The sequence below is a fragment of the Amblyraja radiata genome, chromosome 9 (genome assembly GCF_010909765.2).
Source record: "Amblyraja radiata isolate CabotCenter1 chromosome 9, sAmbRad1.1.pri, whole genome shotgun sequence".
NCBI classification, from domain to species: domain Eukaryota; kingdom Metazoa; phylum Chordata; class Chondrichthyes; order Rajiformes; family Rajidae; genus Amblyraja; species Amblyraja radiata.
Genome location: NC_045964.1, coordinates 32,349,932 through 32,366,250, shown reverse-complemented (window position 1 = coordinate 32,366,250; position 16,319 = coordinate 32,349,932). Strand labels below are relative to the sequence as shown.

General features: G+C 38.6%; 1 protein-coding gene across 1 annotated transcript in view; it reads right to left on the bottom strand.

Moving 5' to 3' along the window:
• ahnak2 (AHNAK nucleoprotein 2) overlaps nt 1-16,319 on the bottom strand; it is a 69,651-nt gene that overhangs the window by 15,800 nt on the left and 37,532 nt on the right. The window contains exons 2-9 of the mRNA XM_033026441.1: nt 15,969-16,021; nt 14,944-15,048; nt 13,438-13,533; nt 13,169-13,322; nt 11,762-11,931; nt 7,928-9,940; nt 6,574-7,267; nt 590-5,913 (exon numbers count right to left, since the gene is read on the bottom strand). Coding sequence (XP_032882332.1) covers nt 590-5,913; nt 6,574-7,267; nt 7,928-9,940; nt 11,762-11,931; nt 13,169-13,322; nt 13,438-13,533; nt 14,944-15,048; nt 15,969-16,021 — 8,609 coding nt within the window. The remainder of the gene's footprint in view (nt 1-589; nt 5,914-6,573; nt 7,268-7,927; nt 9,941-11,761; nt 11,932-13,168; nt 13,323-13,437; nt 13,534-14,943; nt 15,049-15,968; nt 16,022-16,319) is intronic.

Genomic DNA, 16,319 nt, shown 5'->3' with positions numbered 1-16,319 from the left:
AAACGTCCACATCTGTTTTTTTCAGGCCTACATCAACATCTGTCCCTTTGAATTTGGGAACAGAAACTCCAAATCTTGGCATTTTCATGGATGGAATTTTCATTGATGGCATTTTGAACTTTCTGTCATGGTCTTTCACCTTCAGGTCAGTTGAGTCTAAATCAGCATCTATTGTTGGTGCATGGATGTCAATAGCTGGAGCATAGACGTCCATTGAGAGATCTGGTGCTGCAACATCAAATTCAGGCTTCGACAGAGCTGCATTAATATCAAATTTTCCTTCCACGTTTGGCAATGCACGATCAATTGATGGCATTGTAATCTCGGGTATTTTAATACTTGCTTGTGGACCCTCAACATCAATGGTACCCGCTTGGATTTCAACTTCTATCTCGCCAGGTTTTACATCTGGTAATTTCACATTTGCATCAACTTTTGGAGAAGAAATATCAACTTTGGGCACGTTGGCATCAATGCTCATTTTTGGAGCCTTTATATCAGTACCAGAAATTCCAAATTTTGGCCCTTTAAATTTGGGAAGTTTAATTTTACTTCCCTTGCCTTTGATGTCCACGGCCGATGTGTCAATGGCAACTTCACACTTGAGAGCACCCACATTAGGCATTTTGCCCTTTACTTCTACGTCAGGCTTGGTAAGTGAAATGTCCACGTCTGTTTTTTCTAGTCCTACATCCACATCTGGACCTTTGAATTTGGGAAGGGAAACTGCTAATGATGGCATTTTCTTTGATTGCATTTTGAACATACTGTCCCGGCCTTTCATCTTGAGGTCAGTTGAGTCCGGCACTACATCTATTGTTGGTGGACGGAAACCAGTATCTGGAGCCTTGATGTCCATTGAGAAATCTGGTGCTGCAACATCAAATTCAGGTTTCGACAGACTTGCATCAATATCAAATTTTCCTTCCACGTTTGGCGCTGCACGATCTATTGATGGCATTGTAATCTCTGGTATTTTAATACTTGCATCAGGACCTTCCACATCGAAGGTACCGGCAGAGCATTCAACTTCCAACTTGCCTGGTTTTATTTCTCCTTCTGGAAACTTGGCTTCTGCATCAGCTTTTGGAAGAGAAATATCAAGTTTGGGCAGGTTGACATCAATGCTCATTTTTGGAGGTTTTATATCAGGACCAGAAATTCCAAACTGTGACCCTTTAAATTTGGGAAGTTTCATCTTCCCTCCCTTGCCTTCGATATCAATGTCAACTTCACACTCTGGAGCACCAGCAGCAGGAATTTTGCCCGTTACTTCCACGTCAGGCATTGTATGTGAAATGTCCACATCTGTTTTTTTGAGTCCTACATCAACATCTGTACCTTTGAATTTGGGAAGAGAAACTCCAAATCTTGGCATTTTCATTGATGGCATTGTCATTGATGGCATTTTGAACTTTCTGTCGTGGTCTTTCACCTTCAGGTCAGTTGAGTCAAAATCTACATCTATTGTTGGTGCATGGATGTCAATTGCTGGAGCATTGATGTCCATTGAGAGATCGTGTGCTGCAACAGCAAGTTCAGGCCTCAACACCACTTTATCAACATCAAATTTACCTTCCACCTTTGGCACTGTGCTATCCATTGATGGCTTTGTGATCTCTGGTATTTTAATACTTGCTTCAGGACCTTCCACATCCACGGTACCAGCAAGGAATTCAACTTCGAACTTGCCTGGTTTTATTTCTCCTTCTGGAAACTTCACTTCTGCATCAGCTTTTGGAAGAGAAATATCAAGTTTGGGCAGGTTGACATCAATGCTCATTTTTGGAGCTTTTATATCAGGACCAGAAATTCCAAACTGTGACCCTTTAAATTTGGGAAGTTTCATCTTCCCTCCCTTGCCTTTCATGTCCACGTCCGATGTGTCAATGTCAACTTCACACTCTGGATCACCCACATCAGGAAATTTGCCCTTTGCTTCCACGTCAGGCATTGTGAGTGAAACGTCCACATCTGTTTTTTTCAGGCCTACATCAACATCTGTCCCTTTGAATTTGGGAACAGAAACTCCAAATCTTGGCATTTTCATGGATGGAATTTTCATTGATGGCATTTTGAACTTTCTGTCATGGTCTTTCACCTTCAGGTCAGTTGAGTCTAAATCAGCATCTATTGTTGGTGCATGGATGTCAATAGCTGGAGCATAGACGTCCATTGAGAGATCTGGTGCTGCAACATCAAATTCAGGCTTCGACAGAGCTGCATTAATATCAAATTTTCCTTCCACGTTTGGCAATGCACGATCAATTGATGGCATTGTAATCTCGGGTATTTTAATACTTGCTTGTGGACCCTCAACATCAATGGTACCCGCTTGGATTTCAACTTCTATCTCGCCAGGTTTTACATCTGGTAATTTCACATTTGCATCAACTTTTGGAGAAGAAATATCAAGTTTGGGCAGGTTGACATCAATGCTCATTTTTGGAGCCTTTATATCAGGACCAGAAATTCCAAATTTTGGCCCTTTAAATTTGGGAAGTTTAATTTTACTTCCCTTGCCTTTGATGTCCACGGCCGATGTGTCAATGGCAACTTCACACTTGAGAGCACCCACATTAGGCATTTTGCCCTTTACTTCTACGTCAGGCTTGGTAAGTGAAATGTCCACGTCTGTTTTTTCTAGTCCTACATCCACATCTGGACCTTTGAATTTGGGAAGGGAAACTGCTAATGATGGCATTTTCTTTGATTGCATTTTGAACATACTGTCCCGGCCTTTCATCTTGAGGTCAGTTGAGTCCGGCACTACATCTATTGTTGGTGGACGGAAACCAGTATCTGGAGCCTTGATGTCCATTGAGAAATCTGGTGCTGCAACATCAAATTCAGGTTTCGACAGACTTGCATCAATATCAAATTTTCCTTCCACGTTTGGCGCTGCACGATCTATTGATGGCATTGTAATCTCTGGTATTTTAATACTTGCATCAGGACCTTCCACATCGAAGGTACCGGCAGAGCATTCAACTTCCAACTTGCCTGGTTTTATTTCTCCTTCTGGAAACTTGGCTTCTGCATCAGCTTTTGGAAGAGAAATAGCAAGTTTGGGCAGGTTGACATCAATGCTCATTTTTGGAGGTTTTATATCAGGACCAGAAATTCCAAACTGTGACCCTTTAAATTTGGGAAGTTTCATCTTCCCTCCCTTGCCTTCGATATCAATGTCAACTTCACACTCTGGAGCACCAGCAGCAGGAATTTTGCCCTTTACTTCCACGTCAGGCATTGTATGTGAAATGTCCACATCTGTTTTTTTGAGTCCTACATCAACATCTGTACCTTTGAATTTGGGAAGAGAAACTCCAAATCTTGGCATTTTCATTGATGGCATTTTTATTGATGGCAATTTAAACTTTCTGTCGTGGTCTTTCACCTTCAGGTCAGTTGAGTCAAAATCTACATCTATTGTTGGTGCATGGATGTCAATAGCTGGAGCATTGACGTCCATTGAGAGATCTGGTGCTTCAACATCAAATTCAGGCTTCGACAGAGCTGCATTAATATCAAATTTTCCTTCCACGTTTGGCAATGCACGATCAATTGATGGCATTGTAATCTCTGGTATTTTAATACTTGCTTGTGGACCCTCAACATCAATGGTACCCGCTTGGATTTCAACTTCTATCTCGCCAGGTTTTACATCTGGTAATTTCACATTTGCATCAACTTTTGGAGAAGAAATATCAACTTTGGGCACGTTGGCATCAATGCTCATTTTTGGAGCCTTTATATCAGGACCAGAAATTCCAAATTTTGGCCCTTTAAATTTGGGAAGTTTCATCTTCCCTCCCTTGCCTTTCATGTCCACGTCCAAGGTGTCAATGGCAATTTCACACTCTGGAGCACCCACATCAGGCATTTTGCCCTTTACTACCATGTCAGGCTTGGTAAGTGAAATGTCCACGTCTGTTTTTTCTAGTCCAACATCCACATCTGGACCTTTGAATTTGGGAAGAGTAACTGCAAATGATGGCATATTCATTGATGGCATTTTCATTGATGGCATTTTGAACTTTCTGTCATGGTCTTTCACCTTCAGGTCAGTTGAGTCTAAATCAGCATCTATTGTTGGTGCATGGATGTCAATAGCTGGAGCATTGACGTCCATTGAGAGATCTGGTGCTGCAACATCAAATTCAGGCTTCGACAGAGCTGCATTAATATCAAATTTTCCATCCACGTTTGGCAATGCACGATCAATTGATGGCATTGTAATCTCGGGTATTTTAATACTTGCTTGTGGACCCTCAACATCAATGGTACCCGCTTGGATTTCAACTTCTATCTCGCCAGGTTTTACATCTGGTAATTTCACATTTGCATCAACTTTTGGAGAAGAAATATCAACTTTGGGCACGTTGGCATCAATGCTCATTTTTGGAGCCTTTATATCAGGACCAGAAATTCCAAATTTTGGCCCTTTAAATTTGGGAAGTTTAATTTTACTTCCCTTGCCTTTGATGTCCACGTCCGATGTGTCAATGGCAACTTCACACTTGAGAGCACCCACATTAGGCATTTTGCCCTTTACATCTACGTCAGGCTTGGTAAGTGAAATGTCCACGTCTGTTTTTTCTAGTCCTACATCCACATCTGGACCTTTGAATTTGGGAAGGGAAACTGCTAATGATGGCATTTTCTTTGATGGAATTTTGAACATACTGTCCTGGCCTTTCATCTTGAGGTCAGTTGAGTCCGGCACTACATCTATTGTTGGTGGACGGAAACCAGTATCTGGAGCCTTGATGTCCATTGAGAAATCTGGTGCTGCAACATCAAATTCAGGTTTCGACAGACCTGCATCAATATCAAATTTTCCTTCCACGTTTGGCGCTGCACGATCTATTGATGGCATTGTAATCTCTGGTATTTTAATACTTGCATCAGGACCTTTCACATCGAGGGTACCGGCAGAGCATTCAACTTCCAACTTGCCTGGTTTTATTTCTCCTTCTGGAAACTTGACTTCTGCATCAGCTTTTGGAAGAGAAATATCAAGTTTGGGCAGGTTGACATCAATGCTCATTTTTGGAGGTTTTATATCAGGACCAGAAATTCCAAACTGTGACCCTTTAAATTTGGGAAGTTTCATCTTCCCTCCCTTGCCTTCGATATCAATGTCAGCTTCACACTCTGGAGCACCAGCATCAGGAATTTTGCCCTTTATTTCCACGTCAGGCATTGTATGTGAAATGTCCACATCTGTTTTTTTGAGTCCTACATCAACATCTGTACCTTTGAATTTGGGAAGAGAAACTCCAAATCTTGGCATTTTCATTGATGGCATTTTTATTGATGGCAATTTAAACTTTCTGTCGTGGTCTTTCACCTTCAGGTCAGTTGAGTCTAAATCTACATCTATTGTTGGTGCATGGATGTCAATAGCTGGAGCATTGACGTCCATTGAGAGATCTGGTGCTTCAACATCAAATTCAGGCTTTGACAGAGCTGCATTAATATCAAATTTTCCTTCCACGTTTGGCAATGCACGATCAATTGATGGCATTGTAATCTCTGGTATTTTAATACTTGCTTGTGGACCCTCAACATCAATGGTACCCGCTTGGATTTCAACTTCTATCTCGCCAGGTTTTACATCTGGTAATTTCACATTTGCATCAACTTTTGGAGAAGAAATATCAACTTTGGGCACGTTGGCATCAATGCTCATTTTTGGAGCCTTTATATCAGGACCAGAAATTCCAAATGTTGGCCCTTTAAATTTGGGAAGTTTCATCTTCCCTCCCTTGCCTTTCATGTCCACGTCCAAGGTGTCAATGGCAATTTCACACTCTGGAGCACCCACATCAGGCATTTTGCCCTTTACTACCATGTCAGGCTTGGTAAGTGAAATGTCCACGTCTGTTTTTTCTAGTCCAACATTCACATCTGGACCTTTGAATTTGGGAAGAGTAACTGCAAATGATGGCATATTCATTGATGGCATTTTCATTGATGGTATTTTGAACTTTCTGTCATGGTCTTTCACCTTCAGGTCAGTTGAGTCTAAATCAGCATCTATTGTTGGTGCATGGATGTCAATAGCTGGAGCATTGACGTCCATTGAGAGATCTGGTGCTGCAACATCAAATTCAGGCTTCGACAGAGCTGCATTAATATCAAATTTTCCATCCACGTTTGGCAATGCACGATCAATTGATGGCATTGTAATCTCGGGTATTTTAATACTTGCTTGTGGACCCTCAACATCAATGGTACCCGCTTGGATTTCAACTTCTATCTCGCCAGGTTTTACATCTGGTAATTTCACATTTGCATCAACTTTTGGAGAAGAAATATCAACTTTGGGCACGTTGGCATCAATGCTCATTTTTGGAGCCTTTATATCAGGACCAGAAATTCCAAATTTTGGCCCTTTAAATTTGGGAAGTTTAATTTTACTTCCCTTGCCTTTGATGTCCACGTCCGATGTGTCAATGGCAACTTCACACTTGAGAGCACCCACATTAGGCATTTTGCCCTTTACATCTACGTCAGGCTTGGTAAGTGAAATGTCCACGTCTGTTTTTTCTAGTCCTACATCCACATCTGGACCTTTGAATTTGGGAAGGGAAACTGCTAATGATGGCATTTTCTTTGATGGAATTTTGAACATACTGTCCTGGCCTTTCATCTTGAGGTCAGTTGAGTCCGGCACTACATCTATTGTTGGTGGACGGAAACCAGTATCTGGAGCCTTGATGTCCATTGAGAAATCTGGTGCTGCAACATCAAATTCAGGTTTCGACAGACCTGCATCAATATCAAATTTTCCTTCCACGTTTGGCGCTGCACGATCTATTGATGGCATTGTAATCTCTGGTATTTTAATACTTGCATCAGGACCTTCCACATCGAAGGTACCGGCAGAGCATTCAACTTCCAACTTGCCTGGTTTTATTTCTCCTTCTGGAAACTTGGCTTCTGCATCAGCTTTTGGAAGAGAAATATCAAGTTTGGGCAGGTTGACATCAATGCTCATTTTTGGAGGTTTTATATCAGGACCAGAAATTCCAAACTGTGACCCTTTAAATTTGGGAAGTTTCATCTTCCCTCCCTTGCCTTCGATATCAATGTCAACTTCACACTCTGGAGCACCAGCAGCAGGAATTTTGCCCTTTACTTCCACGTCAGGCATTGTAAGTGAAATGTCCACATCTGTTTTTTTGAGTCCTACATCAACATCTGTACCTTTGAATTTGGGAAGAGAAACTCCAAATCTTGGCATTTTCATTGATGGCATTTTTATTGATGGCAATTTAAACTTTCTGTCGTGGTCTTTCACCTTCAGGTTAGTTGAGTCTAAATCTACATCTATTGTTGGTGCATGGATGTCAATTGCTGGAGCATTGACGTCCATTGAGAGATCTGGTGCTTCAACATCAAATTCAGGCTTCGACAGAGCTGCATTAATATCAAATTTTCCTTCCACGTTTGGCAATGCACGATCAATTGATGGCATTGTAATCTCTGGTATTTTAATACTTGCTTGTGGACCCTCAACATCAATGGTACCCGCTTGGATTTCAACTTCTATCTCGCCAGGTTTTACATCTGGTAATTTCACATTTGCATCAACTTTTGGAGAAGAAATATCAACTTTGGGCACGTTGGCATCAATGCTCATTTTTGGAGCCTTTATATCAGGACCAGAAATTCCAAATTTTGGCCCTTTAAATTTGGGAAGTTTCATCTTCCCTCCCTTGCCTTTCATGTCCACGTCCAAGGTGTCAATGGCAATTTCACACTCTGGAGCACCCACATCAGGCATTTTGCCCTTTACTACCATGTCAGGCTTGGTAAGTGAAATGTCCACGTCTGTTTTTTCTAGTCCAACATCCACATCTAGACCTTTGAATTTGGGAAGAGTAACTGCAAATGATGGCATATTCATTGATGGCATTTTGAACTTACTGTCCTGGCCTTTCACCTTAAGGTCAGCTGTGTCTAAAACTACATCTATTGTTGGTGCATTGAGGCCAGCATCTGGAGCCTTGATGTCCATTGAGAGATCTGGTGCTACAACAGGCTTCGACAGTCCTGCATCAATATCAAATTTTCCTTCCACGTTTGACGCTGCACGATCTTTTGATGACATTGTAATCTCTGGTATTTTAATACTTGCATCAAGACCCTCAACATCTATTGTAATCGCTCGGATTTCAGCTTCTAATTCGCCAGGTTTTACATCTGATAGTTCCACATCTGCATCAGCTTTTGGAAGAGAAAAATCAAGTTTGGGCACGTTGGCATCAATGCTCATTTTTTGAGCCTTTATGTCAGGACCAGAAATTCCAAACTTCGGCCCTGTTAATTTGGGAAGAGAAACTCCAAATAATGGCATTTTAAATTTACTGTCCTGGCCTTTCATCTTATGGTCGGCTGAGTCTAAATCTACATCTATTGCGGGAGCTTTGACGTTCATTGCGATGTCTTCTGCTGCAAAATCAAGTTCAGGCTTTGACACGTCTGCATCAATATCACTTTTAAGTTCTACCTTTGGCAGTGCAATTTCTATTGATGTCTTTTCAATCTGAGTTATTTTAAGACTTGCTTCAGGACCCCCCACATCTTTGGCCCCAGCATGAAATTCAGCTTGCAACTTGCCTGGTTTTATCGCTCCTGATAATGTCAAATCTACATTCGTTTTTGCGAGTGAAATTTCAACGTTGGCCTTTTCACTTTTTGATTTTTGTATTTTGCTTCCTTTCTTTGTTTGTTTAATTGGTGTTGCTCCAAACTGTTTTGAACTTGTAACACATTCTTGGCCTTTTGCCGTGAGTTCTCCATCTCTGATGTTATCTTGATTAGTGGCACCATCAAGTGAAATTGCACCATCAAGTTTCTTTGTTCCTGTCTTGACATTTCGAATAATGGTTTGTTCTTCTAGGCCACTCATCTGCTCACTCTCCATTGTGCTTGGCCCTGTTATTACCTCTGTAGTTGTCACAGCAAGATCTTTGCTTGTTTGTGAAACATCAAATTTCATTAGACTGACATCAATTGCAATTGTAGAAGACTTGGATTCAGTGCCAGAGATTTTATCTTTGGGTTTGGTGATTTTTGATTGCTTTATTTTCTGTTGCCTCTCATTATTCTTTTTTTTGTTTTCTGTTTCAAATGATTGAATAGAAATATCTGCTGCTTGCTTGTTCATATCTTCATCATGCTTCTTTGGTAATGGTAACATAAAATCTGTCTTTACATCTGTAATGTTAGGTTCTTTTTTTGAGATATCCTCTGGCATTGATTCAGAATGTGCTCTTTCCTCTAGTATTTTGGTGGCAATATGTTGTGTTATAAGAATTGGTCCTGGAAGCACAAATTTAGCTATTTTCAGTTTTGGCATTTTGACATTGGATTCACTGCTAATATTGTCGCATTCCATTTGTTCACTTTGTTTATCCAGCATTTGGGTACTTTGATTTGTAGTTATCATCATAATTTCCTTTGATCTTTGTGGTGTACTATCTGTATTTATTTGCAATGTGTCTTGTTCCACAGCAGCACAATCCTTGATTCCAATCAAAATGTCTTGCTTTACATCTTCAGAAGTTTCTTTTTTCCCCATGTTTATAGCACTTGTACCAATATGTGGTAGTTTTATTTTTCTTTTGTTTTTTTTCCTTTTTTGAGGGTTTTCAATATCTGTGCATGTTGAGGTAGTGTCATATTGGTCACGTTGTTCTGGTTCTGTTAAGCTTTGAGACCTGTTGAGTTTATGTGACTTTGACTTTTTGAAACTTGAAAACTTGGGACAGATAAAGCTGGCATCGGATACTTCAGCCTTCTTCGTCTTCACCTTCTGAGTGGTTTCTTGAATGAGTGGTGTTTCTTCGGCATTACATTCATCAGAAATACCTCTTGTATTTGATTTACTTGCATAGAGTTTCATAAAAAAGTCTTCCTCGGCTCCCTAAGAGAAGAAATGGACCGTTATTTTCTATCTTTTTGTGAGGGATAAATCCAGCTGAAGAGACAAACAGACACAAGTATCCACTGTAAAAGTACTGAACGTGAAACAGCTTACAGTATTTATAAGGCTACAGTTATACAACATATTTATAGCTCTGGCACTTTAAAATGACTAAAGATGTCCATAAGTATATGGGCTAAACCTTCTAACCAGCCGGTAACAAAGAAGCATCTTCGATATATCTCACAAGATTGTAAGGCTTATTTTGTGCATCATAAGACCTTTATGTTATTTTTAATGACTTGTCTAGCATTGTTGAACACAGAGTTTTCAAGAACACCGGGAAAAGAAACAAGAGTTTAGGAACAGGAGTAGGTGCAAAATATCCTTGAGCTTGCATTGGCATTCAGTACAATCAAGATTGTTCTGACCCTTTGCCTGGATTTGATCTTCCTACCCAAACCCATACCCTCGATTTCCCCGATAAACTAAAAAATCTGTCTTAGCCTTCAATATATTTAATGACGTAGGATCCATTGTTGTATGGAATGGCAAAATTAATAAACTGACAACCCGCTGAGAAGACATTCCTCCTTATCACAGACTTAATGATCAATATATTGCCTTGAGAATGTGCCCCCTAGTTTCAGAAACATCTAACGTGAATAATTCTCTCTTGGCATTAAACTTCTCAACTCCCTCCAGAATCTTATAAATTCCAATTATCTCAAGTCTTGTTCTTCCAAACACTTGTTGAGTTGAACCCTTTTCTTCTCAGTCTTTCTTCATAAAATGGCACTTTTAATCCAGGAATCAGCATGGATACCAAATCATTGCCTTTAAGGCAATAACTTCTTATTTTAATGCAATTTTAAGTGCTTCTCCTGCGCACGCTGTAGACATTAATTTTGCATGAATTGTAATTTGATTATAGGTGTAGCATACCAAATATAATGTTGGTGCAGGGTGAAAAGTAATGATAAAACTACACCTTGTGGGAGGAGGACATTTTCCATTAAGCCATTTAGCACAACTATGGGCCGAGACCACAACCTTCTTTAAAGGAATATGAATACGTGACATGTCTCAATGATTACTGACTGATTGTCTTTTGATCCGTTGTCATGAAGTACTCTGCAAGACTGGTAATGATGCATGTCAACTCATGCCGTAGCAATGACCTGTCCAATTCACCCATGACCACAACAGATCAACAGTGGAGCCAAAAGGAACTGCAGATGTTGGTGTACAAAACACAAACACAAAGTGCTGGAGTAATTCAGCAGATCAGGCAGCATGTCTGGAGGACATGGAAAGGCAACTTTTCGGGTTCAGGACCTTTCTTCCGACTTCAGTTACTCTGCTGAGTTACTCCAGCACTTTGTTTTTTTAGATTAACAGTGGATGCAGGAAAGCAATTAACGTTTTAACATTTACAAGACCAAAGATTGATTATTGACTTCTGGAAGGGAAAGGGCCCCATATTACATAGATCTGTAATGCTTGAGACTTTATTCTGCTATCTAGAATTCTGAACCTGAATCATCCATTCAATCCATTCAAAATCCCATTGATTACCATGAAGATAAATAACCAATGAAGTATACGTGGGAGAATGGAAATTATATGATCCAGTTTTCATTGTGAATGTGTTGTATGCACACCTATTTTATATTCCCTTCCTCTCTGTGTCTTTTCTTTCCTGCAATACAATTTTCACTAGCAAAATATTCTTCATTACATTGATGAAAGTAAGTTTCTAAGAAAATATTATTATCTATTTACATTGTGAATGTTTGACGTTGCAGAAAGTAAACCTACCGCATTAGGCTTTGTTCCTTTTCCTTCAACTTCGACTGATTCTACAGTACCAGGTATTGTTCTTTTTAGGCAGTATTGCATTTTATATGGTTCTGAGTACTGTAAAATCTTGAGTGCATCTTCATATTTGACATTATCAAAATAAATTGTAGCACTGATAAGTTGATCACCTGATAAAAAACAAAATCATAAATTTGATTGTTAATAAATTAATCAAAGGTTTTCAGTATCTTAGCTATCTATATTAAAGTATAGTAAATGTTATAACTAAACATACTGTTGTGGACAAGATGAATGTGAGCTGTATTGTGGTCTCTGAAGGTGTTAAAGTATTATTCTGTTTTGCAGGTGGTAGAAATGTCTAATAACAGTATTGTTCTGTTTTGCTGGTCTAATAACCAAGCTAACACTTAGTTAAGGTATCATTATTAACCGTCTTACCTCCAGGTGGGGTGTTCAAGCCTTTTCCTGGAAATGATTACATAATTACAACCAAAAACACAATACTAATGGATTACTGCATTGTCCGAGATGCTCTGGGACCTTAGCCTGTCACTTCCTGTGTATTCAGAAAGATGTAATTTATCCTGTGGCACTGTTCAAAGATGAGAAATGTGTCCTTTTATTATTGCTCTGTCAATTACCATAACAAATCCACTGGTTCTCATTGTCCATGAAACATACTGTGCAGAAATCAGCTGCCTTTCTTTCTATTTAATGTCAATTCATAGGCTTCACATGTTCCACTTTTATTATTTGACATCGAAAGACTATTTGGCCCATCAAGTGTATGCTGGCTCTCAGAGCAACCCCATTCCATCACCTTTTTCTCTGTAACCCATTTTCTCATACATTGGTGGTAATTTGCAGGTATCAGTTAAGCTACCGGGGTAAAGGAAAGAGCGTTCACGTTGCAGCCGTTTCCACCAATCTTTCCACAAGAAACAATCTTGTGCACAAGAAGCACAAGAAGTGCAAGACGAAATTGTGTGCAGATGCCGAGAAGTGTGGTCAGCTCTGGCTGAACAATTTCTAATCTTGTGATGTAGACTCGGTAACAAGTTAAGTTACCAACCAGTTTTTAGGATGTGGAGGAAACTGGTGTGCCAAGGAGAACACAGTTACGATAGAATGTGCAAACTCCACACAGTGAGCCTCAAAGGCAAAGATTGAACTGGGATTTTACTGGAACTGTGATGCCACAACATTACCTGCTGCTTCACTGTGCTGCCCGGTGAAGATGATAAGTTGAAAAACTGCTATGGTTAAAAGAATCAACTACATCTAAGTTGGACTAGAATCACATGACATCCAGATTTTTCATATTGAATTCAAATTCTCAAACAGTCACATAGTATTTTCTGGATTTAAATTCCAGAACATCTGGACTTAAATTCTATGTTTTACCTTCTCTCATGCTCAGCCGTTTTGCAGCAGGTGACTCTTTCTGAACATGTTTAATAAATATCCCGTCCTTTTTACCACCTTTAACACTGAAGCCACTTGCACCTTTTTCAATGTCTGTGGTCACAAGCATTTCCACAATGTCTTCCTTCTCTTTCTGAAAAAAATCAAAATGATTTAAGTGCCAGCAAGTATTTACATTATTTTCATTTTAATTGTTTCCAAATTAAACAAATGTTATACAAATTATAGATATCAAAAAATAAACCTACCGCTTTGTTACTCATGTTTGCAGAAAAACCTTTCTTTGATAGATTTTCTAATCTTTGCTTATTGTCTGCAATGTCAATTAATGTCTCAGCTGGTACCTGAACAAGAAAATTCAGTAATCATTGCATATAATAGGAAATCTTAAAGCGATTGATTATGAAAGTTGTTAAAACCTACATGTAAAATAATCTAGTGATAATAGTTGATTTTTACCTTGAGGGCACTTTTTGTTAGCATGAATAAATTAGGGTTGTGCAGTGCCAGAGACCTGGCTTCAATCGTGATTACAGGTGTTGTTTGTATGTTCTCCCTGTGACCGTGTGGGTTTTCCCGGGTGCTCTAGTTCCCTCCCGCATTACAAAGACATACAGGTTTGTAAGTACCTCTCAAATACATTAAATTAACTTAAATTGTGGTTTGGTCAGAAAAGAAAAATAAAAAAAATTATACAGAGCCTGAGTTGTTAACTTAGATTTCTAGATTTGTGACAGACTAGTAAATTAAAAAAAGGTAGTACCAAATTAAAAACTAAGTGTCAATTTTAATGTGAGTGAAAAACACAGGTTGTGGTTGCACTTCTGGCTGCCAATCTCTTTTGTTTAAGGTGGACATGATTGCTGTGCTTTAAGTGCACATTTGATACCAGACGTACAGAAGACATTATTAGTTGATTCACACTGGGAGATGTCCAGACCAATCTTCTCAGCATTCCTCATCAACCTGGAAATTCTTACCAGCAAGATCTAACAGGTGCTAAGTATTTTTTGTATACAATTTAAATAGTGCATTATAAAATATGCCAGTTGTCCAATTTCTCAGCACCATATTATATATTTTTTTAACTTTTAAATAAAGTTGTAACTGCTTGGTAATCTGAGAGGTAAAAAAATATTTTTGCAGGAAATAGTTTTTCTTAGCCCAGGTTGAGAAGGTTGAGGGGAAAACCTGATGAGAATGTCCAAAATCATGATGGAGTAACTAAATAAGGAGAATAATCAGTAACCAGTGATATCAATTTAATCTGTGGCAAGAATTCCAGAAGTACCAAGAGGAAATTAGTTAGATTTCAGAGAACTGAGCCAGGATCAATGGGCTGAATAGTCTCTTTCTAGCAATTTGATTTTACATGAGAGGCACCCAAAACAGTCAAGCTTTGTTCCAATCAAAAGTAATCATACATCAGAAAATGTATTCACAATATATTCGTTATTGACGCCTCAGTTTCCTACCAAGGCGTATACTTTTTAGTCCCCTGAGTGTAATAAAAGCTTCTGGTCAAACGCGTAAATTTTAAATTTAGTCACACTGTTGTGCCCAGCAGTATATTACTGGGAAATAATCTGATAATCTATCTTTCTGGTTGGGTTCCATAATCTGATGTTCTCAGAACAAATTACACTCATAAAGGTAATGTAGGCTTTGATATTAAATCCAATATCAGGTTGTAGATCATACAAATTTTAACCATTTTTATTCTCATTGCTTCAGCTTTATATTTATTGACATACATTTTTGTCCTTGTATTCTTCAGCCAGCGTGTAGTCATATACCGGTGAAGATCCTTGAGGTCTTGGTCTTACAGTTTCTACAAATTCTGTTGGCAACTCGCACACCTGCAAGGAAATAAAGTACTGGTATTAAATAATCTAAAGCAGAATCAGTTTAAGTATAATGCTAAAAACTCTCAATAAATAAACATGCCATTCAGCATGTAATTATGATTGTGGTAACAGAATTATTATATAATGTTTTTGATATTTTTTTATGGAAGATGAAATTTAAATTGAAATTTTTCACTGACAGGACAGAGCATGTGAATGTTTAAGTGTACAAGCAAACTTTTTGCACTATTTCCTGTAAGATATTACATTTTCACAAAATAATAGGGGCTGAGCTTAATAAACAAAAATAATAATTTTACTTGCAAGGTGGCACAGTGACTTGTAAATAGAACTGTTGCCTCGACTCAGGATTCAATCCTGACTTCTGCTACTGTCAGTGCAAAGTTTGCATGTTCTTCCTGTGACTATGTGGATTTCCTCTAGATGCTATGGTTTCCTCCCACAGCATCTAAAACATGTCAGAAGTTTAATGGGTTCCTGTAACTTGCCTTTAGTGGAGTGTGGTAGGAAAATCAGGTAGCAGTTAATGGATATATGAGAGAAATTAGGATACAGAGATAAAATGGGGGAAGGGTTGCTTTGAGAATGGGCTGAATGGTGAACTTCTATGTCGTAAAGAAGTATGTGAAGTGCTCAGAAGAACAAACAGCATGATGAATATTTCCAGTTGATGACCTTTGAGCAGATTCTGCTTTCTTTTAGGATTCCATTATTTGTGTTGATGGTTCATTGATATTTATGTAAATTTATTATATAATTTCAATGAATATAATTTAAAATAAACATAAAAAATTGTAACTTCAAATTTGATCTATTGTCTGCAACATTTGTTTTCAACCCAATAAATTTTATAAAATGCAACATGTAAAACAAATTTAGATGTCTTACATATGAAAACAAAAATTACTTACAGAATCCTGTTCTCCAGGTTCTGTCTCAGCATCTTTTAAGCACTGGACTGAGCCTGCAAATGCAATCAAATTTATAGTACTTAATAATCATATTAGACAATGTAAAACCTGCAGAAAAACATAGGAAGAATGTTGTATTGGCTTTGGCACACCATGTAAATAGTTAACGCTGTTCTGTGTCAATGAATTCACTCCTTCCTTGTTCATAAATTTACCGGAAAGAGCTTGTTGACTCAAAAGTAACAACCTATTGCGGTACAACTTATTTATACGCAAAGCCGCTTCCAAAACAAATTATTATTAATAACTTGCTAAAGTTGATTGATGAAGCATGTTTGAGGACAAATGATT